The sequence below is a fragment of the Pseudopipra pipra genome, chromosome Z (assembly GCF_036250125.1).
Source record: "Pseudopipra pipra isolate bDixPip1 chromosome Z, bDixPip1.hap1, whole genome shotgun sequence".
NCBI lineage: Eukaryota > Metazoa > Chordata > Aves > Passeriformes > Pipridae > Pseudopipra > Pseudopipra pipra.
In genome coordinates, this window is record NC_087581.1 from 25,771,872 (window position 1) to 25,796,668 (window position 24,797).

Genomic DNA, 24,797 nt, shown 5'->3' on the forward strand with positions numbered 1-24,797 from the left:
ATGTAGAACACAATGTCTAACTAATTTTTTTGCAGAACTGGTAAGCTAAACCTTGAGGCTAATATCTTTAGCAACTCTGTGCTCTGGATCTCTCTACCCTAAGGCAGCATCCTTTCAAAAGACTGTGTAGTGCTACAGTGGAATAGAACTGACATACACATTCATGGTTGAGAAAAAAGTTAATTTCCATAGAGATTATATAATATAGAGAAGTAAAGTGCTTAGAGTTCAAAAAGCTTTACTTGATCCCATGCATTTTTAGTAGTGTCAGCATCAAATGTGTTACCAGCTGTTGCAAAAGCTCACAAGAAAGTTAACACTGACGAAGTAGAAATATTAATTTATTTCCAGAACTACACAAGGTCAAATTGTTAAAACTGCTCAGCAGCCAGAGCTAGAACTATTACACTTTAACATGAATTTATAGATACTTAAAAGATATATAAGCCCTATTCTGGTTTTCAGAAAAGTTCTCCCCTTTTTAATCCCAGTGAAAGCAGTATTCTTTCTTAATAGACACAGTTAGACAGTGATCTCAGATTTTAATTGCATTAAAATAAGAGCATGAAATAGAGGTTCACAGAGCACTATATTATATAGGTGGAAACTTCATCACTGAACACCACCCCAAATTTCATTTTTCAAATCTGGCTCTATACCCAGTGATGGTACACTGCAGTGTCTGGCTGCTGATCCATTAACTAAACACCAATACAAGACAGGTCAGAATGTGAAAGCAAGAGACCTGCAATTGCCAAAGCTCCATGTTGCAAGAACTGGCTATTTTACGTATTGTCTGTATTACACTCAGTAACACTGCACTTTACCAAACACAAGTTAAAACCTTCCAGGAAGCCTGTTCCCTTAAAGAGAAATGCACAGAAATGTCTCAACAACGACACATGGAGAATGTGGCATAGAGTTTTCAAATTTCAAGGGAAGTTTTTCACATTACATAGTTATATGACCCCAGAATAAAAACTACTTACAAAAATTTATATTTATAATTTATCTGGTATGTAACAGGGAAGGTGTAAAAGTCAAATACCTTCTGCTCCTCTTTTTTTTACCCTCTTTGCAATCAGGCCAAAATCAGATGCCTTGTATTACAACTATAAGTCTGAACAAAGATGATATTTGTGCTTTATTTTCTCCCATCAAAAAAAGCTAATGAAAAAATTCATGGGCATTTTGAGTTTTCCCCCAGGATGGTGACAAAGACAGGTGGCTGATCATAGTTGGAGAATGAAGCTCTGCTTGCTACTGGTCTGCATTAAACTGCTTCCATCAGACTAGCAGATGTACTGTTATGAAAGCTTTTCTGTACATGATGATGTTAGCAACTTTACAGCTATGCATGCAACCCTTATAAAGATGCAATGAACACTTCCAAAATGAGGCCTCTCATGAACATAGCATGTTTTGATCAGATTGCTGTATTATAGTGGTACTAGCAGTTGTATTGTCTTATGTTTGGATTCCTGGTATGGTCTTACTTTCTAATGCAGTTACAAGCCCCAGTGTAGCCTTCAAAGATTCCAGAATATTGGTCAGCCATCCCAGACATTGCACAAAGGTAAAATGCAGCAAGTCCTGATGAATTCAATCCTTCTGGCATGCTGAACCATATAGCAAACACCGAGCCATGAGCCAGAAGTGTATATTTCACATATGTCAGAGAGCTATGAAAAAAGAATGTACCAAGAACTTTCCACAGGAAGCACTTATTTTAGAGTCTCACCAGTCTAGTGTAATGGGAATGGCATTTGCAGCTGGTTAGTAGATAGTCCAGTGACATTCACCTCAGCAATCTCCTTCAGCCTAACTCCTGCTGTAGCTGGGGATGTATGTATATTATCTTGGCTTAAGCACTGTATTAGTATTAGCCATACTGCTTGTCATTTTTCAGTAAAATATAACATTGCCAGACTATTTTGATTCATGTTTATGTCTAATATTGGTAAAATATCAATTACTTTGTTGGTGTACATCTCTGTGTTCATGTGACATAAGAGTACACTTTCTTGCTTTTAAAAATCAAACACGAGTTGAGTTCAAATCAATATAAGACAGAGTGATGGCTTAATATAAATACTGTGGTCTTTCAATACTAATTCTGTAAGGTCTTTCCAACTCTGCTAACTTTCATTTCTGGATGTGAGAAACAGACGGCTCTGCTGCATGTTTGCCATGTTCTCTGCTTACACAGCTGCCTTCCTTCCTCCTGGTTCTTTTTTTAATTTACATTACCATCCACTGCATTCTTGTAGCTATTAGGGAAAAGATCTGACTCATTTTTGTTGAAAAGCATCTTCTAAGAAAAAGGTCTAATCTTCCAAGTTCTATCAATTTGTCCTTTCCCACTTACCTTGGCAGAAGTAATTGATTTTTATTTCTGCACACCATCACATACACCCCAACCATCTCATTGCTCCTGACACTCTGGAGAGAAACAGCTGCCCTTTTTAGATACCGTTCAGCGCTGGATTTGCTTGTGCAGTTGTTTTCAGGAGGAATTATAGGATTGTCATCTGGTAAACATATTCAGAAAAAACCTGGAACTGCTTCAGGATTTGCACAAAACCAACAAAATCGTATAGTAAGTGACATAGTAATATAATATTCCCTGACCATTAATCACCTGTCGAGGAATCCTTGCAAAGATTAGAAGGTATTAGATGCCTGCCTATTACTCCTATTTTAATATCTCCAGAAAACCCTTCCTGAACATTTTTGGTATTGACCCAGATTTAATAAGCCTGTCTTTCTTACATTTTTAAGTCTTGGAATATGCAGCCCATATAATGTACATTTCTTAGATTTTGGCCTCACCAACAGGAAGGACAACAATGATATTTCAGTCAACTCCTCACTCAAAACTTCTCCTGTTTAGCAGGATTCTGTTTAGCTGTTTAGCTTCTCCTACAACCTCTTAAACCAGAGAAGCAATTTTATGCTTTTATGTCATTTTTTCTTCTGCTCTGCTTCTCTGAATTACTGCTCACCTTTCTCCAGTACCTGATTCTTTGGCTGCAAAATCTGCTCTTTCATGTCACAGACAAACTCAGGCTGAGTTCACAAAATTCTCCTGGAATTACTTTTAGATGATGTGTGTACATACTGGGGAAAACTAATTCATATTTGTTTATTTCTTGTTCTTTCCACTAAGCATTCTCTGCTGGCCACTATAGTGAGACAAATGCCCAGTTTAAGGTGCAGCTCATACAATGACTGGACTGCTGTAATGAAATGCATCGCTGGCATTTCATGTGCCAAAGAAGCTCACTTTCAAATATGGGATGGTTTATAACAAAAGATTATGCTTTTGCATCAATTTCTTAGGCCATGGAAGGAGTAAAATACTTCCAGACAGGCCTCTCCCACTTTTTGTTTTTCTGAGCACTCTAGAGGCAAGAACAATATTTTGAAGGCATAGCATGTAGATGAACCATATTATTACTGGACAGAAAAGCCTCAAACTACTATAATTTTAGTATTTGTGTGTTGCTAATATGAATTGACAAGGGTTTTTATAAATAGATGTAAGCAATTCCTTCTTCTCAGTAACTGATTATAATAGTAAAAATACCTGCTTTTTATACTGTGTAAATCAAATCCATCATAATTCCGCTCTTTCGTTATTACAAGAAGACGCCCTGTGGCTACATAGTAATACCCTGTCACTAATCCCTCTTTGATGTTTTATTTCACTGCTGTATGTGATTAAAAAAAAGAGTGAAGAATGATTCTACAAATAACAGCACATTATCTGGACAGATCTCAACGTATATGCTGGTACCAGGTGCTGATGACCTATTGCCAGCCAAAGTAGTCTGATCTCATGCTTGTGTATTTACTAGATGGAATCAATATGAATAATTAAAGAAGAGTATTGTCTTCTTTTTATACATCAATATTGACAAGCAAAGTTCTAAAGACTGAAGACAATCACAAAAATCACAGTTGTTTCTTTACTATCTTGCTTTCCCACGCTATTTAATTTCTATAAATGCTATCTGTCAATGCCCCTCACATTCTTGAAAACAATTTAATTTTCTAAATAATTTTTTCTTCTTTGTAAAAAGCAAAAATAGGGGAAAATAAAGCAGTAATCTAGTTGTCTAACCTTTAGTAATGGATGGGATGCTGGAAGGAGTTCAGGGGACCAAGGATTCTATTCCCAGTTCCTCCATGTTGCTATGAGAACTCAGTACTTCATTGCCTTCATCTGCAAAAGGTGGAAAATCATATTTATGCATATTTTAATAGACCTTCTGTGTAACAAACATAATTTCAAGAAATACTATAAGTAATTAATTACATTTCCTTTACACTGCTTTTACATACCATTTTCATTTAACATGTGTAGTTTAGCTGAGATTGTAGTAAAAGATACTATAAGAACTTTTTTGAAGAACTTCTGGAATAATCACATATGAAACAACGAAATGTCCTGGTTACCAAGTTTACGCCACACATCCAGGTCTATTGCCCAAACAATTCCATATTTTGAGAAATTAAGAAAATACATGTCTATCAAGATCTTAAAGTTTGTTTTTATGCCACTGTGGTTTCAAGGAAAATATATTAAAATAACAATCTTCTGTATCACATTTATAAAGTGGCCTCTTCAACAACTAAAAAATCTTTATCTGGATGTCAATGTGTATAAAATGACCATGCATCTAATATACAGACCTAACCTTGTATTCTATGCATAAAAATAATGAGAATTAAAAAACCATCATCAAAATAATTTTGCTTGTCCTTTTACATTTTCAAGAGAACTAAACCAAACAAAAACAGGAACTGGGAGAGTGTCAGACTTGCACTGGTTTCAGTAGCCTGGTTTAAAGACCATGTCTTTACAGCCATGATATACTGCAAGTGGTATAGTTTTATAGGATGAAATGAATTTGATACTGATGTGTATTTGGTTTAAAATTAATATTTCTATGAAAAAATTAGTATAAGGCTAAATAATAGTCAGAAACCAACCCGCAAACATTGAAATAATTATGAGACACATAAACACACCGCTGAATAGATTCGGTGCTTTTAGAACATGCGCTCTTCTGATCCCACAAGGACACAGTAAAACTGAAAAAGGCACACACAACAATGACAGCAACTAATTACTTCCATATAGGAAATAACTGAATTCACTATTTCTCTTTATTCTAGAGAAGAGACAACCAACATGGCAAAGGTCTACACAGGCCACATGGAAAAATGACTAAACAGCAAAGGCTTATTGCATCTTACAATATAAATATTATTTGCATCAAATGAAACTAGCAGGTGCCAGGTTCTGAAACCAAAAAGGAAATTTATTTACAAATTCTTTACCACTGGGTGCTGTGGATGGTAACAGTTTGTTTACATGCTTTCAAAAATTCTAGAAAGGATTGGTCCATTTCATCAAGAGAAATACACTGAAAGCTATTAAACTGAAGAAAAACACAGCTGCATGAGGAAGACTCTGGCTCACAGATTAGTGGATACTAGAAGATTATTCAGGCCTGTTATTGTGCTCTTTTGGAATGCTACTGTTGACTGCCTCAAGAGATGTGATGGACCTAAAGTCTGATGCGGCATTACTAATCCTACTTTGAGTCAGTTAACTCTCTTCAGGTGCAGCTTACAGACAACAGGCTACATGAGTTTGAGTCCTTTTGAGCACCTCTGGCTGTTCTTTTTAAAGGAAAGAGTTGCATCATAACAAACATTTGTGCTTTAATAAAAATGATTAATTAATTTAAAACCATTTTGGGCAATTGAAACTCTGCACTACCACAAAATAGAAGGAAAACCAACTATGAAACTAACTCTGTGGCAAAGCTATGGATGCCCTTCAAATGCTAGCTTTTAGTAATTTTCTGACCTACTCCCATGAGACAAATTATTTTCTCTTCACTTATCAGGAGAATTTTTGCTTTCCTTTTCACATTGTACCCTTTGCTATGTCACACAGTGAATCAGCATGGGTTTGAATGACTTCACAGTAACACACTTGGTTTGAACAGATACTTTTATAACAAATAATACACGCGAAATTTAACTGTTCCTAGTGTGGCAGGGGCAGAATCCCTAGGAGAAAATGGCAGCTCACAGATGTGGGTTTGAACAGTGAAGCAAAATAAGTGTAATTTTCTACTCAGAGCAAACCAAAATTACTGTGCAGAACATGTTAATTTAGGTAAATATAAAGGATATAATTCAAAATATTCAAAGTAATTTATAAATCCAAAGTTTTGTATATAATATAGTGTATGAATAGCTGTAAATAATATCAGAAGGGATCTAAAAGTAAGGCATTTTACAAGCACTGAAAAGTTGAACACCTTTTGTTAAAAGGTTGATTTATATATCTGTTTTTATGTGTAACTAAATGTGTTTTAAAATTCAAGAAAAGATGCAGGTAGTTCTGCTTTTTCATTGTGTCTGTGAATATAATCCACTTGTTCACAGTTCTTTTTGTGCTATAAGTAGCACGATACATTTGGTAGAGAGTAAAAGGTACATAGCAAAGTGTCAATGTTTATTTACTTGCATTTGAAAGAAAACCTTAACTCTGACTGACATTTATATTATTGGAGAACAGTGTTGGGAATAGGAATTTTATTCGCAAAAATTACTAAAATTTGGTTTTACATAATGAATGATGCAAGCCCATTACATAGCAGTCTCAAGTCCTTCTCCAATAGGACTTGGAATCTGAACACATGTCTAGTAGAGAATAAAAGTCTATGAAACTCTAATTAAACTGACTCAAACTTTTCGTGTTGTAAAGTACATGTCTTCCAAATTATACAATATTTATAAAAATCATAGAATATTATCATATTAATTCAGAAAATTTCTTGGAAATCATTCAGGCAAGTTACTTGAGTCCTGAGTTTTTCAGTTCAGCTTTTCTAACTTCTCTCTTTATTAGAATCAATTATAGCATAAATCTTTCTACTACATCAGCACGCAGAAAAATGTCATGCAAGATTTTTTTCTCTCATCAAGAATATCTGCAACAGCAGAACCTAGTCTTGAGCTTTTCAAACAGCATAGATATTCACTCTACAACAAACCTAAATGAACAAAAAAAAAAAAAAAGGAAAAAACAGCCATTGCAAGAAAATAGAAAAATCCAAGAAAGTGAGTCCCATGGTTCCACCAGTGAAATGGAAATAAAATGAGGTTTTAGAGTATGTAAAATGTCCATGAAGAAACTGCCACTCTCTGCCATCTTCCTCTGTTGGAAAAGTCACTGCAGCATTCAACTGTAATGTGCAGTCAGATTTCAAAATTCTTAATACTGTGAACTCTGATGGACAGACATACTTACTGCTAGGTGTTTTCAAAATCCATTACAAAATGCCTTTAATGAGAAGTAACAAAGGTGTAGCAGGTAGCTTTTCCTAAAATTTAAACAAACCTTCTCTAATCCCAAAACTGACAGCTTCCATCTGTCCCAGCCCTGAGATAAGATGGAAAGATGCAATTTCCCAATGTAATTTTTTAAGTTAGTGCAAAAGGAAAGGTTCCTACGGAAGGCACAAGCCTTTCTTCCCCCCACTTTCCCAAAACTCTAGCAAACTAGCTACCAGGCTACTTTTCAGAACAATACAAAGGGCAGCCGACACAGAGCGAGTAAGCTGTAGTCCTATTCGTCAACTCAATATCCAAACTGCCAAACTAGTATAGCAAAAAGGGAAGGGAAGTAGAAAATTCAAAAGGATGAAGAGCAAAGGCTGAAGCTTCATCTTGTTGAAACTCAGTCTAAGAATTTTGCTATATACAGATATGTAAGCTTTTATCCCCTTTGAAGTCATAGCTATTAGAAAGGCAATTATCATTTTTAAATTCTTCTGAAATCTTCCCTTCTAGTTTCTAAAAAATACCAAACAAACTCTACAAAAAATCAACACATACAAAGATAGCAATTCTAAAATCATCATCTTCCATAAAATAAGATGGGCACCCTTTCTTTATATGCAAAATCTCAAAAGATACCTAAAAAAACTTATCTCCACGAGCACTGCAGCAGGCAGCTGTGAACTCAGCAGATCTGCAGAAAATAACCCAAAAGTTTTATCAGATCAAAAGCTGAAACTAAGTCAACAAATACTGAATACACCGCATAAAAAAGGAAGGTTTCTGTAACATATTATTATCCCCAAAGCACTAATAAAGCTTCCTTTAATATTATGTGATGCTTTAGTGCTATCCTTCAAGATAGACCAATTATAAGCTAAAGAAAAACATACAGATCTAGAAAGTATGACTGGTGAAAAAAAATGGGTCATTTGTTATGGCTAGATAGAAGACTAACAAGTGATCTTGTTACAGTCATCAGACATATGGAAATGCATATAAGGCTGTAAAAAAGAGAGTAACAAACTGTTCAACAGATCTATGAGCTTTAAGACAAAACATGTTAGTCCTTAACAGCAACCAGTGTGACTTAGACTGGTGTCTGAAGAGCCACTTGTAGCCTTACCACATCACTGGAGTTATTTAGGCAATATAACCAAACATTTATTAAGAACGGATGAAGTATGGCTTATCCAGCCCTGCATCACGAGGATCAACAAGAAGGCCTTCCTTCCAACTCCTGCTAAATCATGTGAAATGTAAAAGCAGAAAAAAGCAAAACAGGTTAAATAATTTCATTCTACCACACACCAAAAGAAAGATGTGTGTATACACACACACACACACATATATACACATATATATACATATACATATATATATACGTATGTGTGTATGTATGTATGTATTCTGCCACGGTGTAACAGATACACATATTTTTAACTATTGCCAACACAAAGCAGTAAAGCAACTTGATTTATTATATGCAGATTCTTCTGCAGTTGCTAAACAGTACACTGGTCCAAAGTTACTAAAATATTTAAAAAACTATACACTATGTAAACCAAACATAAATAAGACAGCATAGTTCTTTGTACATATTGTTTAGTATGGACTGTTAGGAATTCAAGAATATGTACAATTCTACTCTATAGATTGCATTTTTACAATGCATAAATATTTTCCTTAAAGAAACAGATCAAAAATAAATTTCACAAATAAAAGAAGACATATACTGTCAAAAACACACTGGCAAACAGTCCGTAATGTAAGATGGAACATGTGCAAAAGGTGAGATTTCTCCAAACTGTTTAATGAACTCATTGGTCATTTCTGACCTTTTTACTAAAGAACTCTCTGAAAACTTCTGACAAACTAAAATTTTTCTTCTTCTTAATCCCCACAGGTGAACAGGAAAGAACTGCAACCTTAAGTAATGTTGAGTAAATCAACTGGTTGTAAGAAATTATCCAATAGTTACAACTTCCAAAGTCTGAGGAATGCCCCAAAATTTCAAAGTGGCTCATTTGCAGTAAATTCAGAATGCAGCTTTGTCAGGTTTATCAAGGCAAGATGACTGAGATGCAGGGAAGACAGTGGTAGGATTTCTGCTTGTGGACACAACAACAGGAGGCAGCAATGAAGACAGAGGAGAAACTTTTGGTGCTGGAGTATTTAGAGCATTCAAAATGGCTCCCTCTGGACTGACCAACAGTTTTTTGATAGAAGTGTCTAAGTGAAACACTGAAGTGTTGCTTGGCAAATGAGAATTCGGAGGATGAACGGCAGAAACAACAGAAGATGTAGCTACAACATTAATAGGAGATTTTGTCACTGAAGACACAGACAGTGTTACCCCGGATAGTGGAGTACATGAGCTAGCTGGAGTACTAAATATCTGGGGCGTTGCATGTACGATGGGTAAAGCATCTGCGGCACCAAAAGAGTTCATCATTTTCGTGGAGCTTTTCAAAGGATGTTTTGATATTTGACAACCCAATGAATTACTTGGTGCTAAGATGATTTTTGAGGTTATTGGATTAACAATTGGTACACCTTGAGCCTCTTGACCATGGTTAACAGTTAAAGGAGTCTGTTTCGTATTACGGGAGAGAAGAAGAACGTGGCTGCCAGCTCCAAGGCCTTGCAGTGGAACAACAAAACGAGTACCATTAATCATTATCTGAGTTCCAGGTGCCAAAGGCATACAGGTGTTAATGACTATTTTCTGTTGAATGCAAGATTCATTCAACTGACCTCCTCCGGTTTTGCTTGTTACAGCTGGTAAAGCTGAAGACATCTGAGCAGTAGAAGCACAAGTGTAATCATGACTTTTTTTCTCTGTACTGAGAGGCACCTGCTGGCATTGTAGGGTAGAGGAACTGGGAAAGCTAACGACTTTACCTGTATTTGGTGACGGAGAGGGCAACACACTCTGAGGTTTGTGAATACCTGTGTGACTTGACATACCAGCCGAAGTTCCTGATGACTGAAACTGAGGCAGCGTGGGCAACTGGTTTTTTGATACTAGAAGAGGAGCTGGAACTGTTGCTAACTGAGGAACTGTATGTAACACCTTTTGGGGGGCGGCTGCAGATCCAGGCAAGCTAATTAATGGAAATTGCAAAGCAGATGCTAAGTTTTGAGGAGATACTGTTGGTTGTGTGGTTGAAATCAGCAGAGATGAAGCAAGATGTCCTGTTTTCACAGTTGATATACCCATATTTCCAATATTTGATGTACAAAGTCGATTACCCAGAACTGGCCTTATTCTTGAGGAATCATTGCCACCAGTCAAGACAGTGGACTGTGTCCTAGTAGTAGTCCCACTTGGTGCTACTGAAACAGATTCTACACAGGCATGTGCCATTGTTACTGTAAAGGCATTTTCGCCTTTTGTCGCAACACATACGGATTCATTAGCTGACACAGCAAAAGCTGGAGCAGGAACCACAGTACTGCTACTTGTCAAAGACAGCGCCAAGCCAATGTTTTTTTTGTCTTCTCCTTTAGAAATGGTAGGATGCAATATATTAACTGGTGGGGCCTCCTGTGCATTGCCTTTAGTATTTACAATGGTCTGACCTATATTTAGTCCAATTTTTACATCTTTTACTTGAGCAATAGTTGGTGATGAATTTATTCTTATTGGTGCTCCTATCGTAGATGGGATCAAAACCAAATGTGGTTGCTCTGTAGCATTAACAAAGGTTTTGGTTAGGGAAGAAGGAAGGTTCTGTCTCAATGACTCTGCAACTAGATTGGTGGTTGATGGGCCACTGGCAATTTGTGTGTTAACAAAAACCAGTTTCTGAGCATTAACAGCAGTGGATGCTGGAGAGGGTATAATACTGACTCCTGATGCTCCAGAGGGAGATAAAATTGGTGAATTTGTAACTAATGTAAATTTCTGGACTGGAGTGCCACTGACTAAATCCCCACTTGTTGCTGAATTAGACTCAGACTGTATAACAGAATTCTTTTTGGTTTTAGTATCCCCTTGATGCTGTACAGAAGAATTTGGAGTTACGACAGTGTTATTTTGTCCAGTGCTAGTCACACTAACAGGACTGTTTGGAGTTGTGGACATCACATTGCTAGCTAATGAAACGGAAGATAAAGGAGAGGACACACAGCAGGAGTTATCTATTACTTGACCTGAAGTGTGCCCAACAGGAGGCTGCTGTAGTGTGAATTTGATATTTTTCTCCATTGCCTGGGTAAAATCAGCTGGGAAAGCTGGAATGTTAACAGAAGAAGCTGTTGAGGGGGCAAATCCAGAAACAGATGATTGTCCAATATGTGGGAAACCAGATGTGGCTGTTGCTAGAGATGGAAGAGTAGAGTATGATAATGCTGTGGTTTTTGGTACAAGAAAGGCCTGAAGTTGAGAAGTGTAAGTGAAAACTGAACTAGAAGATAAACTACTAGGTGAAATTTGGTCTGAGTTTGTTTGCACTTTAACAATGCCTGTGTTTCCGCCTCGTGTTGTGACCAGAATAGATTGTGATTCTCTTACACATACAGTCTTCAACTCTTGCCTAGTTTCACAGGAGTCAGTTGGCTGCTGCGATGCAAGACTATGACAGGCAGAATCAGCGTTCGCAGACCCACTTAATGCTGTTGCTGGTATCAAGGACTGGCTAGCTGTGGAAGGAGTAGATGAAGTCAAAGACACAGGGAATGTAGCAGTCAAAACTGTAGTCTTGATTTTGTCAGTTTCAGTTTGGTTCACCTTAATTTTTGATGATGGTAAGTTACCTGCTGAAGTTACATCAGGCAATGATAGTGTATTGTTCATGGGTCCGGACACTTGTGACGAGTGGGTAATATTCTTGCTAAAAATTGTAGTAGGTGACTGAGTGGTAGTATTTGCAGAGCCTGTCACCAGAACAGGTGTTAAAGAAACACTGATATTTGACACTTTTGGTAAAGATGTACAGTGCAGCTCAGATGATTTTTGTTGTAGTGGCTGAACGTCCTTGGACACAATTTTTCCTTCCTGCTGCTGAAGAAGAAAATTCTTAGGTAAAATAAGAACTTGTTGCATGACTTTTTCTCCAGTTTTAGGGTCAGTCACAGTTTGCATTTGAATTTTCACTGAGTTATTATGTAGGTCTATTGGTACACAATGGCCATTCGGCATTTTGTATACCATTTGTAAGGGAGTCTTTGAACTGGCCTGGCAGGGCAATGCTGGTTTGATCACCGATGATTCCAAAGGTGGTAAAACTGACTTTTCAGAAGTCGATACATTTATGCCTGGGGGAGGCGACGGTTGATTTGTTAAGGTCACTTTGTTCCCAGTATTCTTGGCAAGCAAGGCCTGGATGGGTTTGGTCCCTTTCAGAAAGTTTGATACTGATGTTGTAGGATCTGTCAAGGAAAAAAACTCTAAACTTGATCCTTCAAACTGTTTTAGCTCAGTTAAACAACTATCCGGCTGCAGGCTACTTTCTGAACTCTGGACTACAGTCTCAACAGTGCTCAGCTTAGCTTTCTTCCTTGGTGAGAGCTCATTAGTGCTTTGATCCAGACAACTATTTTGCTTGAACTGTCGTTTAATGCATTTGGGCAGTGTCTTCTGGATTTCTTTAGAAGCTGATTCTTTTTTCAGAATTCTGTTTTTTCCTGCAGGTAAATTCATCTCTAATAGTTTCATTTCATCTGCAAGGATATTAAAACAGAAACTGCATTTTACATGTTTGAAACCAAAACAATTTTATAGTGTCTACCTAAAGGCAATATTTGCAAGAGCATATGGAAGGAAATGTCTGCTTCTTTAGGGGAATCTGGTCAAGGATCTTTTTCAGTGAAAAAAGGGGGTAATAAGGAAAGGAGGAAGTAATAAACAAAAACAGTTCAGGAACTGAAACCTGATCGGCAATGGGAGACAGTGAGGAAAACCAAACCTGGTCATTCACGTAAATTGTTAATGGCATGTGAGGATATAAGAATGTTTATTCCAGCAAGGTTATTTTGAAGGGAAAAAGGGAGAAGCCAGGAAAAAAAGATACACAGAGACACAGATCTAACAAAATAAAAATGCAGACAATGACAAGAAACAGCCTCGCCAATCACACCGATTGATGGGCTATCAAGAAACTGCATATGCCCCTTGCAGGAAGATCAACCTGGACTTTGCACCTGATATGATTATAAACCAGGGGAGATCTTGGAGACTGGGCTGGGAGGGGTGAGGAAATTGGTAGAGCTATACAAATCCATGAAGGGATGTGCAGAGGAAGGGGGAGCTGCAAGGATGGCTGCAAGAGGTCACAGCCTGTCTGCCTGCTGCAATCTGCTGCGGGGTGAATGTCTGTATCCTGCTCAAATTAAGTGCATGTGGGGGTAGTGTGTGTGTATTCACTACTAAACTTCAAGCCAGACTAGCAAGTAAGCAGGAGGGCTTGGGGTCTGGGCTGGTAGAACAGGTGGACTTGTGAGGGTGGGGTGCCTGTGGGACAAAGATGTGAATGCCCAGTTTCATACTGAGCATCAAGCTAGACCAGACAGTGAGCAGGGGATGCATGAAGTGGATAAGATGGCTGAGGATGCAGGCAGGGGTGCCCGGCAGACAGAGGGGCCATGTATTGAGGTTTTGGCAGTGTGGGGCAGCAGGGAGGCCTCTATGAGGACAGAGGCCAGGAGTTGCCCTGTGCCAGACACAGCTGGCTCCAAAACAGATCCACTGCAGGACATGGTCAAGCCTGTCTGCCGAGCTGGTGATGTCCTGTGGAAAATGCTTTGCAGAAGGGTGTGACAGAGCACGGTAAGGACAAAATGTAGGCAAAACAACCCTGTATACACCAAGGTCAGTGAAGGAGGGGAAAGAAGCACTTCAGACACTGGAATGGATTCCCCTGCAACCCATGATCAAGCAGGTTGACCAGCTCCCATGAAGGAGATGGAACAGGTATGTACATGGCAGGCTGTGGAGGATGCTATTCTACAGCAGGTGAATATGGCTTGAAAGAAGATGCAGCCCATAAAGAGCCTACACTGGAGTAGGGTCCTGACAGGAACTGTGGCTTATGGGGGACCTACACAGGTACAGTCTTATCCTGAAAGACTCTAGTCTGTGTAGAGGACCCACACTGGAGCAGTTTGTGAAGGACTGTATCCCATAGGAGGGACTCCACATTGGAGCAGAGGGGAGGAAGGAACAGCAGAGACTAACTCTTACGAACTGACCTCAATCCCCAGCCCCGATCCCTCCTGTACCACTTGAGAGGGGAGGAGTTGGAAGAATTGGGAAGGAAGATGAGTCTTCGAAGAAGGTGGAAATGGGAAAGGGGGGGGGCAGGTTTAGCTTTTGTATTTGGTTTTCACCATCCTACTCTATTTTTAATTGGCAATAAACGAAATTAATTCTCCCCAAGTGAGTCTGTTTTGCCTGTGACAGTAACTGGTCAGTGATCCCCCTTGTCCGTATCTTGACCCTTGAGCATTTCTACACTGTTTTCTCTCCCTGTCCCATTAAGGAAGAGGGGTGACAGATGGGCTGGGTGGGCATATGGCAGCGAGCCAAGGTCAACCCACCATAAAAGTAAATACCACACAAGTCTACTATGTTATCCTAGAAATAGTTAAGCACAAAAAGAAATGCCAAACACTTGAATAAAGCAGAATTTTCATCTTGGTCATGTCTGCCCTCTTCAAGTCTACATACGACAGATGCAGACCACAAGCTCTTTTGGTATTATCACAGTAGTAGTTAAGGTAAAAAGCAGGACACAAGCTCACATGGAAAAATTAAGTTCCCAAATCACCTTGATTCAGCTCCTGAATCAAGTTCAAGCTCCTGAATTCCAGTAAATGCTTACCATTGTCTGAGTGATCTTTTTTGGGAACTTCTATATGTTCTGCAGACTCTGATGATTTACCGCATACTACTGCAAAAGATTCTTTGCCAGAATCAACTTCACTTTCATCATTACTCCACAATTCTCTGGTAAATTTATCATGGTCTGGATGTCTTTTAAAGTCATCATAGTCCTTCTTCAATCTAGACCTTGAAAATAACAAAACTAACTTTACTAAAAAACCACACTGTTTTAAACATTATTTTTATTTCTATTTGCTGCCATACAAAAAGTTGGTATAGATTTAATTGCCTGTGCCCCTCAAAAAATTTCAGTGTAGCTCTGTCTGCAAGTCTCTGAAACCCGGAAAATCTGAAGTGACAGCAAGATCCTTTCCTTTACCAAACTGAATTCTATGTCATTAAGTTCTCTAACAATAAGCAAAAACACTGAGTCAAATATGATCATCACTATTTTACTGCATCCATCTTCGGTTTCTTCCTTGGCTTTGCATTGTGACAGAAATACCTATATGGACTTGAGTATTAACTGTAACAAGCCTACTCCTTTCTCTGACAGCAACCCCAGCTAGAGAAGTAACTAAATCTTGTTTTTCTTAAATGCATCGTGCTGTTGGCCCAGCTATGGGACTGTAATGTAACTTTCTCCTTAGAGAACATTTTCTTATCTCTGTGCCATTAGAACAGCTGTTACTACCGCTTCCATAGATTCACGCTCCACTAAAGAATAGGTACATGACAGAAATACATAGCTACTTTAATCATTTGAACACCATTCAGAAACATATCCACTTACCTTGATAGCGCTAAACTGTTACGTTTCCATTGTCCCTTCTTCTAAACCATTGTTTAGATAGGATCTAGTGGCTATTTTAGTGTACAAATACAATGAACTTCAGGATTCAGCTGGTGATTACCAACAAAATACCCAGAAGGATTATTTAGCAAATGAATAAATAAATTATAGCAATTAGCACCTTGTGTGGAATAGAATCTAGACTCTATTCTGGACCTAACCCTTATGACAGTATAAATAAGATCTTAAATTTACCCATTCTTTTGCATTAAAATAACAGTTGCTTGCACTAAGTGCAGCAATGGCCAGCGACTCTCTAAGAGGTGAAGAGGGACGAGCCAAGTATGTCATAGCTCACAGGGCAAGAGCATCACCAGCCAGCACACCTGCCCCTGAATGAGGAAGCAGGGCAGGCCCAGGGGTAATTGGGTTCAACTAAGAGCCCAGAAGAACAACAAGTTCCTGGTGCTGAGGCAGGTCTGAGGTCAGGCTGGGTAATCAATTTAACGGTTCAGATTAGGACCAGGTCCAGTGACAGCTGCCAGGGTCAGGACCCAGTTGAATGATTTCTGGGCAGTTCTACAGTGATGATGCTGGTAGGTCAGTCTGCGAGTCAGTCTAGATCAGCAAGACCCATGGCCAGGCACAGTAACTGACGTAGTTGAGCTGGAAACTGGCATAGAAACTGGCAGAGATTGAAGGCTGCAGAATGACCTGAAATGGGGATCCTGGGCCCATGGACAGGTGGTGTGGATGGAGGGCCACATGGGGCTGCTAAGGGTCAGTGAGACCTAACTGTTTACTCACAGCTTTGGCACTCTCATTGAGAAAAGACAACACTGAAGCCTGTATGAAGATGCAGTGTGGACAATACTTCAACTCTGTCATTAGGGTTTTGAGCTTGGAGTCTAGGTGTGGAAGAACTATAGAAGGATACCAGGGAACCACTACTGTATTAAAGCTTCCGGATGGAATTCCCTTTTTTCTTTTGAGGAACCTCTGTGGGGTCAGTGAACCGCTGTAATCAGTGGGCACAAGTAACTTTTAGTTTTAAACCTTGCTGCTATTCAAACACCATTCAACATCATTCTCTGTCATAATTTTGAAAAGACCAGAGGACCTTTCAGAAGGGAAAGAAAACAATTTTGACCATAAAGTATGCTCCTACTAGTTAAAGACAATAAAAAAGGAAGGAAGGAAAACTCCAGACCCTTATTCCATAGTGCGGTATAAGGAGGAAGGAACTCTGCCCAGCCCTCCACAACTCAGAACTGTGTTCAGTTCAGAACTGTTGTTCATTTAGCAGACATTAGTAGTTCACTGAGATGCCCTATAGACACAGCAACGACAGCGAGACTTGTGGTACTGATGTTTACACCACCATAAGCAAATTTTACTCAATTGCTTTTTTCCTTTTACATGATACCTTTCTTCATCACTGTCACTGGTGCTATAGAGCTGCCTAGAAGCTGCATGATGAACCAGATCAAGACACTGACCTAGAATCCTCCACCCATCTTTCTTTCCTCCACATGATTTAGAAACATTGTTTTTCAGATGGAGTTGTTCCCTGGTATACTATGTGTATGTCCAAACAGTTATGTCATGGAAATACTCAGCATTGTAGAATAAACTAGGGTTACAGCCTAAAACATAAATACTAAGAAATATTAATTGAATTAATTAATCCCAGAAGTTATCTTGCACTCTAAGTGCATGGTTCTCTAGCTATCAGCACACATACTTGTAAGGTCTCAACCATCCAGTTCCAGACTAAAATTTACTCCTATCAGTCATAGCTCATATACAGCACTGGAACACACTATAAATGACAGTTCTGTATTCTATAGCCACATCAACACAGCATGGGCAACAAACAGGAGGACATAGAAGCCACTGTGCTGCTGGAAAGCTATGGTCTTGTTGCCTTACTGAAACTTGGGACATGACTGGAGTGAGACTATCAATGGCTACAGGCTGTTCAGAAGAGACAGGGGAGGAAGGAGAGATAGGGCTGCTCTCTACTTCAGGAGGTGGTTTGAGTGTGAAGAGCTGTCTCTGAAGAACAGCCACCAGCAGGTTGAAAGCCTGTGTGTAAGAATCAGAGATCAAGGCAACAAAGGGAACCTTGTGGCTGGTTTTTATTACAGGCCCCTGACTAAGGGTTGCCTATTGACAAAGCTCTCCTAATCCAGCTACAGGAGGCATCATGCCCGCAGGCTCTTGTGACAGCAGCCCTGCCAGAGAGGATGTGATACTGGACATGATGGGCACCAAATAAATGAGCTAATCTGCAACATCAAGATCTGGGCTGTAGAGATCATGCATCAGTGGAATTTGCAGTCCTGAGGGATATGAGTCAGGTAAAGTTAGGCCCCTGAACTTATGGAAAGCAAAGTTCCAGCTCTTCAAGGAGATAGTCAACGGGATCACTTAGGAAACTGCCCTTGCCCTCAGGGATAAGGAAGCAGATCAGAGCTGGCATATCTTTAAGGAAGTCTTTCTTAGAGCACACGAGCTGGCAATACCCATGGGCAAGAAATCAGGTAAGGAAGGCAAGAGATCAGCATGGGTGAGTTGGGAACTGGTGGTCAGACCGAAGGGCAAGAAGGAAATGCACAGGCAGAGGAAACAGGAACAGGTACTCTGGGAAGAGTATAGAGATGAAGCTTGGTTCTTTAGGAATGGGTGAGGAAGGCCAAGACAAATCTGGAACTTAACATGACAAGGGACATAAAGAATAACAGGAAGGGCTTCTACAGATATGTTAACCAGAAAAGGAAGGTCAAAGGAGGTGTACCCCCTCTGATAAACAAGGCTGAAAAACTGCAGCATTGAGAAGGCTGAGGTACTCAACAACTTTTTGCCTCAGCCTTCAATGGCCGACTCTCTTCCCTCACCTCCTGAGTGGATGGACAGCAGGAAGGGGACTGAGGGAGCAAAGTCCCTTCCACTGTAAGCAAAGATCAGATTCATGACCACTTGAAGAATCTGAATGTACAGAAGTCTGTTGGACCCAATGAGATGCACCCCAGAGTCCTGAGAGAACTGGCTGATGTAGTTGCTGAGACACTCTCCATGATACTTGAAAAACCATGGCAATTAGTTGAAGTCCCAGGTGACTGGAAAAGGGGAAACATTGTACCCATCTTTAAAAGGGTTGAAAAGAGGATTCAGAGAACTACTGACCTGTCAACCTCTCCTCTGTGCCTGGAATCATCATTGCACAGACCCTACTAGAAGCTCTGCTAAGGCGTTTTAAGGACAGGGAGGTGATCTGGGACAACCAGCACAGCTTCACCAGGGGCAAGTCCTGCTTGACCAACCGAGTGGCTTTCCACAACAGAATGACTACAGCAGCGGATAAGAGAAGGGGTATAGATGTCATTCATATGGAATTCTGTAAAGCCCTTGACATGATCCCCCGCAACATCCTTCTCTGTAAACTGGAAAGAGAGGTTTGAGGAGTGGATTGTTAGGTGGATAAGAAAGTGGTTGGACAGTGGCATCCAGAGGGTAGTGGTCAATGGCTCAGAGTCCCGATGAACATCAGTGACCAGTGGTGTTTCTCATGGGTCCATACTGGGCTCAGTGCTATTTAAATCTTCATTAATTACACAGATGAAGGGATTGAGTGCACCCTCAGTAAATTTGCAGAAGACACCATGCTGAAGGGTGTGATTGCCACACCTCAAGGACAGGATGCTATCCAGAGGGACATGGACAAGCTTGAGAAGTGGGTCCATGGGAATCTCATGAGATTTAAAAAGACTAAGTGCAAACTGCTGCACCTGGGTTGGGGAAACCCCCAGTATCAATATAGGCTGGGGGGAAAAGGGACTGAGAGCAGTCCTGAGGAGAAGGACTTGAGGGTGCTAGTAGATGAGAGGCTGGACATTATCCAGCAATGTGCACTTGAAGCACAGAAAGACAATTGTATCCTGGGCTGCATTAAAAGCAGCATGGCCAGCAGGTCTAGGGAGGTGATTCTGTCCCTCTGCTCTGCTCTGGTGAGACCCCACCTGGAGCACTGTATCCAGTTCCAGGGTCCTCAGCACAGGAAGGACATCGACCTGTTGGACCAAGTCCAGAGGAGGCCACCAAGATGATTAGAGGATTAGAGCACCTCTCTTATGAGGAAAGACTACGAGGATTGGGATTGTTCAGCCTGGAAAAGGCTTTGGGGTGACCTAACTGCAGCCTTTCTAGGACCTGAGGGAAGCCTACAAGAAAGATGGAGAGAGACTTTTTACAAGAGCATGTAGTGACAGGGAATAGTTTCAAACTGAAAGAGAGTAGGCATAGATTGGATATTAGGAAGAAATTCTGTAATGCAATGTTCATGAGGCACTGGAGCAGGTTGCCCAAAGAAGCTGTGGATACCCCATCCCTGGAAGTGTTCAAGACCAGGTTGGATGGGGCTGTGAGCTCCCCCATGGCAGGGGCGTATGAACTAGATGATTTTTAAGGTCCCTTGCAACCCAAACCATTCTATGATTCTGTGATTCACTAAACAAGAACTAATACTGGGCATCAAACCATTCCACACCAGAATTTACAAAAAAGATAAAAACTGGAAACCCCGTGTACTGGAAAATTAAACCCTTCCTAATAGTAATACTATCTGCCTTATTTCCAGAAGGAATCTAAATTGCAAAAAAACAGGGAGAAATGAACAGCCAAGGAAAATGAACAGAAATGTGAATAGAAACAAATAGAAAAAACCCAAAACTTGTACTTGGGTCAATTGTTTAAAGCAAAATGCTCAACAATATCCTAAATTTCCAAACAAGAATTTTAGTTCATCCGTGATATCCATTAAATGAGCTACTAAGGAACCAAAATCTTAGTATTTCTATCTGTTTACTGTCTTTAGTGTTATGTTATTGTGGTTTTTTAAGTATAATACCTTTTACACTTTTCAGCATTAGTTTTGCACCACATAGCTGTAAGTTTACACTCAACATTTAAGCAGCTGCCTAACTTTTGCTCTCCTTTGTCACAGAGTTCAAGCTTTTAATCATTATTTGTTCTTTAACTGTCTATGTGGCAAAAATAAGGTCTGACTATAGCAACAGCTATATGGCTGACAAACAAGAACAGCACCAAGCCTGAAGACAATACCTAATCTCTCCATGATTTATAATCAGGATAGCATCTTCACTGTTACTACTTGCCCTTACTAGATTTAAATCTGCCACTCTGACATGCCTCATTCCAGATGCATTTCTAATTTACAGGGTTACCAAGACCTCAAAACAATGCTTCAAGAATTGCTCTGTGGAGAATTCATTAACAGCCAATTTAGGTAAGTTTAGGAAGCACTCAGAGTATTCTAAGAAGCCCTAGTATAGTTTTACAGAGAAAGGTTTTCAGCCTCTCTTAACCAAATAAGCAGCAGTACAAATCCTAGCTGTATTGTGATAGACTATTTACAGGCATACTTAGGGTTTCTAGAACATTTTGGATGAAAAGCCATTAGAGGGTAAACTCAACTTTATTTAAAGTTGATAGGTCTGGAATATAAAATACTTCTTCCAATTAAAGTACTACCAGTGCCTCATGCCTCTCCTCAAAGTATTTTCAATTAACTTATTTGAGAGAAGCCAATTCATTGATTAGTTTAAAAGGTGAATTTTGTTCCATGTTTCATCTCATGCACCACTGTTAAAAAAAAAGCAGCTAATTACCTGTTTCTTTGAAATGCTTTAATTAGCTTTGGTTCCCATGGTAACAGTTCATTAAGCAGTCGTAACAACGTACCATGCAATTCCTTTACTGCTTGCTTCCGGTGGTACCATCTTCCCTGAAAACATAAATTCCATTTATTTATCATTGTGTTAGACCTGAATCTTGTTAGATTTTATTAGTACTACAATAATCCTGGTACACTAATACAGTATATGAGGAAAATAACTGGAAGAAAATAGCAAGAAGTTTCAGAGTTACATCTACACTTAAGCTATGTAAGACATTAATACTTTAACTTTTTTTTTAAACTAGAGAGATATAATGTCCCAGTTAAAAAAGCAATACTGCAAGTATGCTAATTTTTTATAGCTCAAACTTAAAACTGAAGCAGGATCCTGCAAACACACTATGTGTTTAAAATTACTTAAATGAGTAACTAGCATAGGTAGTAATTCATTCAGGTCAGGGAAATCAACCACATTTTAACTTTTCACAATCAGAGATAAAATCTCTACAGAAAATCTTACCATAATCTCATTTAAGAGAAGTGGTATAAATTCTATCATTTTATTTGGGGAAAAAAAAAACCAAAACCTGTAATTTTCAGGGATAAAACCTCCACAGTTTTTGCATTACATTTTATTTAAAGTTCTAGATAAAGGGTTTTTTTAAAAGAAAAGTTTTGCAAATTGGTATTTTATGAAGCAACAGACTATGCAGCAAAGACCAGTTTTCCCATGTAAAATCTTTAAGCTTTTAATTTAAATGTATAATTAAGAATGGTGTTATTTTCAAAATCAATATATGTAGTCTTATAATCTTTCACAAAAAAATCAATATTTTCTTAAATCAGGAAAGTCTGAACGAGGATTAAAGACACTGGGAAATGACAACCATGGCAGCCATGGTGCTGCAGAACTCACCCCTTAACACTCATAGATATCCCTAGTAAATATTTCTTCCCAAAACTTTATTCTGTAGTTCATTAGCTAAAAGACTGAACAGTGATATATATGTAACTGCTATAAAAGAGAAGTGGTGTACTCTAGTACTTCTCCCACTCTACTAACTCTGTGTGTTTTATGTAAATGAGGATTTTAGCTCTTGACTTGTCAGATAGGATGTAAGACAGTAAAGAGACTATGGTTCTGCGAGTAAAAGAAGCAAGACTTGGGGACTTACTTATTTCATATACATATTTAGCTTTTCACAGCTCTTATATCCTTTACAGCTTCCTGTGGTCTAGCACACAAAGAAATGTAAGGCAGGAAAACCTGGATAAAGCTTGACATAGCTGCCTTTCAGTAGTCTACAAGAATGATCTTCCTAAGGACTTTTTACACATTTCAGCAGATCCCTCCAATGTACAGCAAGATCAGCTTGTTTGAAGACCAGATATCTATTTTTTATAAGCAATCATTTACACGTTACATAACAAAACAAATAATTACTCCTTCATTCTTAAATTAAAATTATAAAAGCAAAGATTTTAAGTAGGATATTATATTACATTACCACATAATGATCACTGTTGAACACACAGACAAGCCAGCAAACTGTATTTTAATTTCCTTCACTTATGGCCAGTCACATCTGCACGTGTAACGAACACACTGCAGCATAAAACCTGTCACTAGCCACTGCAACAGAAAACAGCCCTGTGCTCACTGTAGCCTACTGGGGCATCTGATATCATCTCCTAGTGTCAGTAATCAACAGAATTAATTGTTAACATACGAATATTATGTGCACAGATTTTTCTTGTAAGAGATACAAAACATTTCATAGACAGTTTTAAAAGGATGAATTTATATACTACAGAGTACTAGTGGATTGTCTCAAAACAAAAATCAAATAGCAAAAATAAACAATACCACTAATATTATGATATAGAAATTCTGTACATGCAGTTGATATAGCAAAGAAGGGGATATGTGAAAATGTAGCATTAAAAAGATATGAAAAATCACTACAAAGTAAAAATGTGAAATTATGAATTTCTAAGACTAACTGGTCTTTAATTAAGCCAAGATTGCAGCTTACATAGAAAAAAAAGAGTATTTATGAGACATAAATATCAGCAGACTGAATAAATGAAGTGGTAAATGTATCAGGCAGCCAGATACAAGTAGAACATTTAGTCAAGGACAGACTTCAAGGCTTTATTGGCTTCATTAACACTTCACAGAAGAACAACGATGAACAAATGTAAGTTACTTTTCTCCTTGATTACAAAAATGAACAAAAAACCTAACCAATCCCAGCACCCTGAATTCTAGAGCTAGCTACAGTTTGAGGCCTGTTCCTAGTAAGTGTCCTCCATGGTTCAACACCAGTCCAGCATTAAGTTAATCATCAATGACTTGGATGACAGGATAGAGGCCTCCTCAGCCAATTTGCTGAGGACACAAAGTTGGGAGGAGTGACCAATACTCCAGGGGGCTGTGCAGACCTTCAGAAAGATCTTGACAGGTTGGAAAGATGGGCAGAGAAGAACTGTCTGAAATTCAACAAAAGCAAATGCAGGGTCCTGCACCTGGGGAGGAATAATCTCAGTCACCAGTACAGGCTGGGGGCTGACCTGCTGGAGAGCAGCTCTGCAGAGAAGGACCTGGGGTTCTGGTGAAAAACAAGCCGTCCATGAGCCAGCAGTGTGTCCTTGTGGCCTGGAAGGCCAGTGGTGTCCTGGAGTGCATTAGGAAGAGCACTGACAGTAGGTTGAGAGAGGTGATCCTGCCCTTCCACTCAGCTCTAGGGAGGCCACATCTGAAGTGCTGTGTCCAGCTCTGGGCTCCTCAGTACAACAGAGACATGGAGCTCCTGTAGCAAGTCCAGTGGAGGGTGACAAAGATGAGGGGACTGGAGCATCTCTTATGAGAAAAGCTGAGGGAGGTGGGCCTGTTCAGCCTTGAGAAGAGATGACTGAGAGGGGATGTCCAGGGCTTATAAGGGAGGGTGCCAAGAGGATGATGCCAGGCCTTCTTGGTGGTGCCAAGCAACAGGACAACAGGCAATGGGCAGAAACCGATGCACAGGAAGTTCTGCCTGAACATGAGGAAGAATTTCTTTACTGTGTGGGTGACTGAGTACTGGAACAGATTGCCCAGAAAGGCGGAG

The 24,797-nt window shown here is 39.3% G+C and overlaps 1 protein-coding gene across 10 annotated transcripts in view; it reads right to left on the reverse strand.

Annotated features, from left to right (window-relative positions):
* BRD10 (bromodomain containing 10) overlaps positions 1-24,797 on the reverse strand; it is an 84,725-nt gene that overhangs the window by 23,479 nt on the left and 36,449 nt on the right. For 4 of the 10 annotated variants that reach the window (XM_064643244.1, XM_064643245.1, XM_064643242.1 and 1 more), the window contains 3 exons: positions 21,680-21,795; positions 15,195-15,382; positions 5,123-13,035 (listed from right to left, as the gene is read on the reverse strand). In XM_064643244.1, coding sequence (XP_064499314.1) covers positions 9,407-13,035; positions 15,195-15,382; positions 21,680-21,795 — 3,933 coding nt within the window. In that variant the 3' untranslated portion in view covers positions 5,123-9,406. Of the gene's footprint in view, positions 1-4,126; positions 4,229-5,122; positions 13,036-15,194; positions 15,383-21,679; positions 21,796-24,797 lie in introns of those variants that run through there. The other 6 variants (XM_064643248.1, XM_064643246.1, XM_064643249.1 and 3 more) reach the window with 5 other exon arrangements.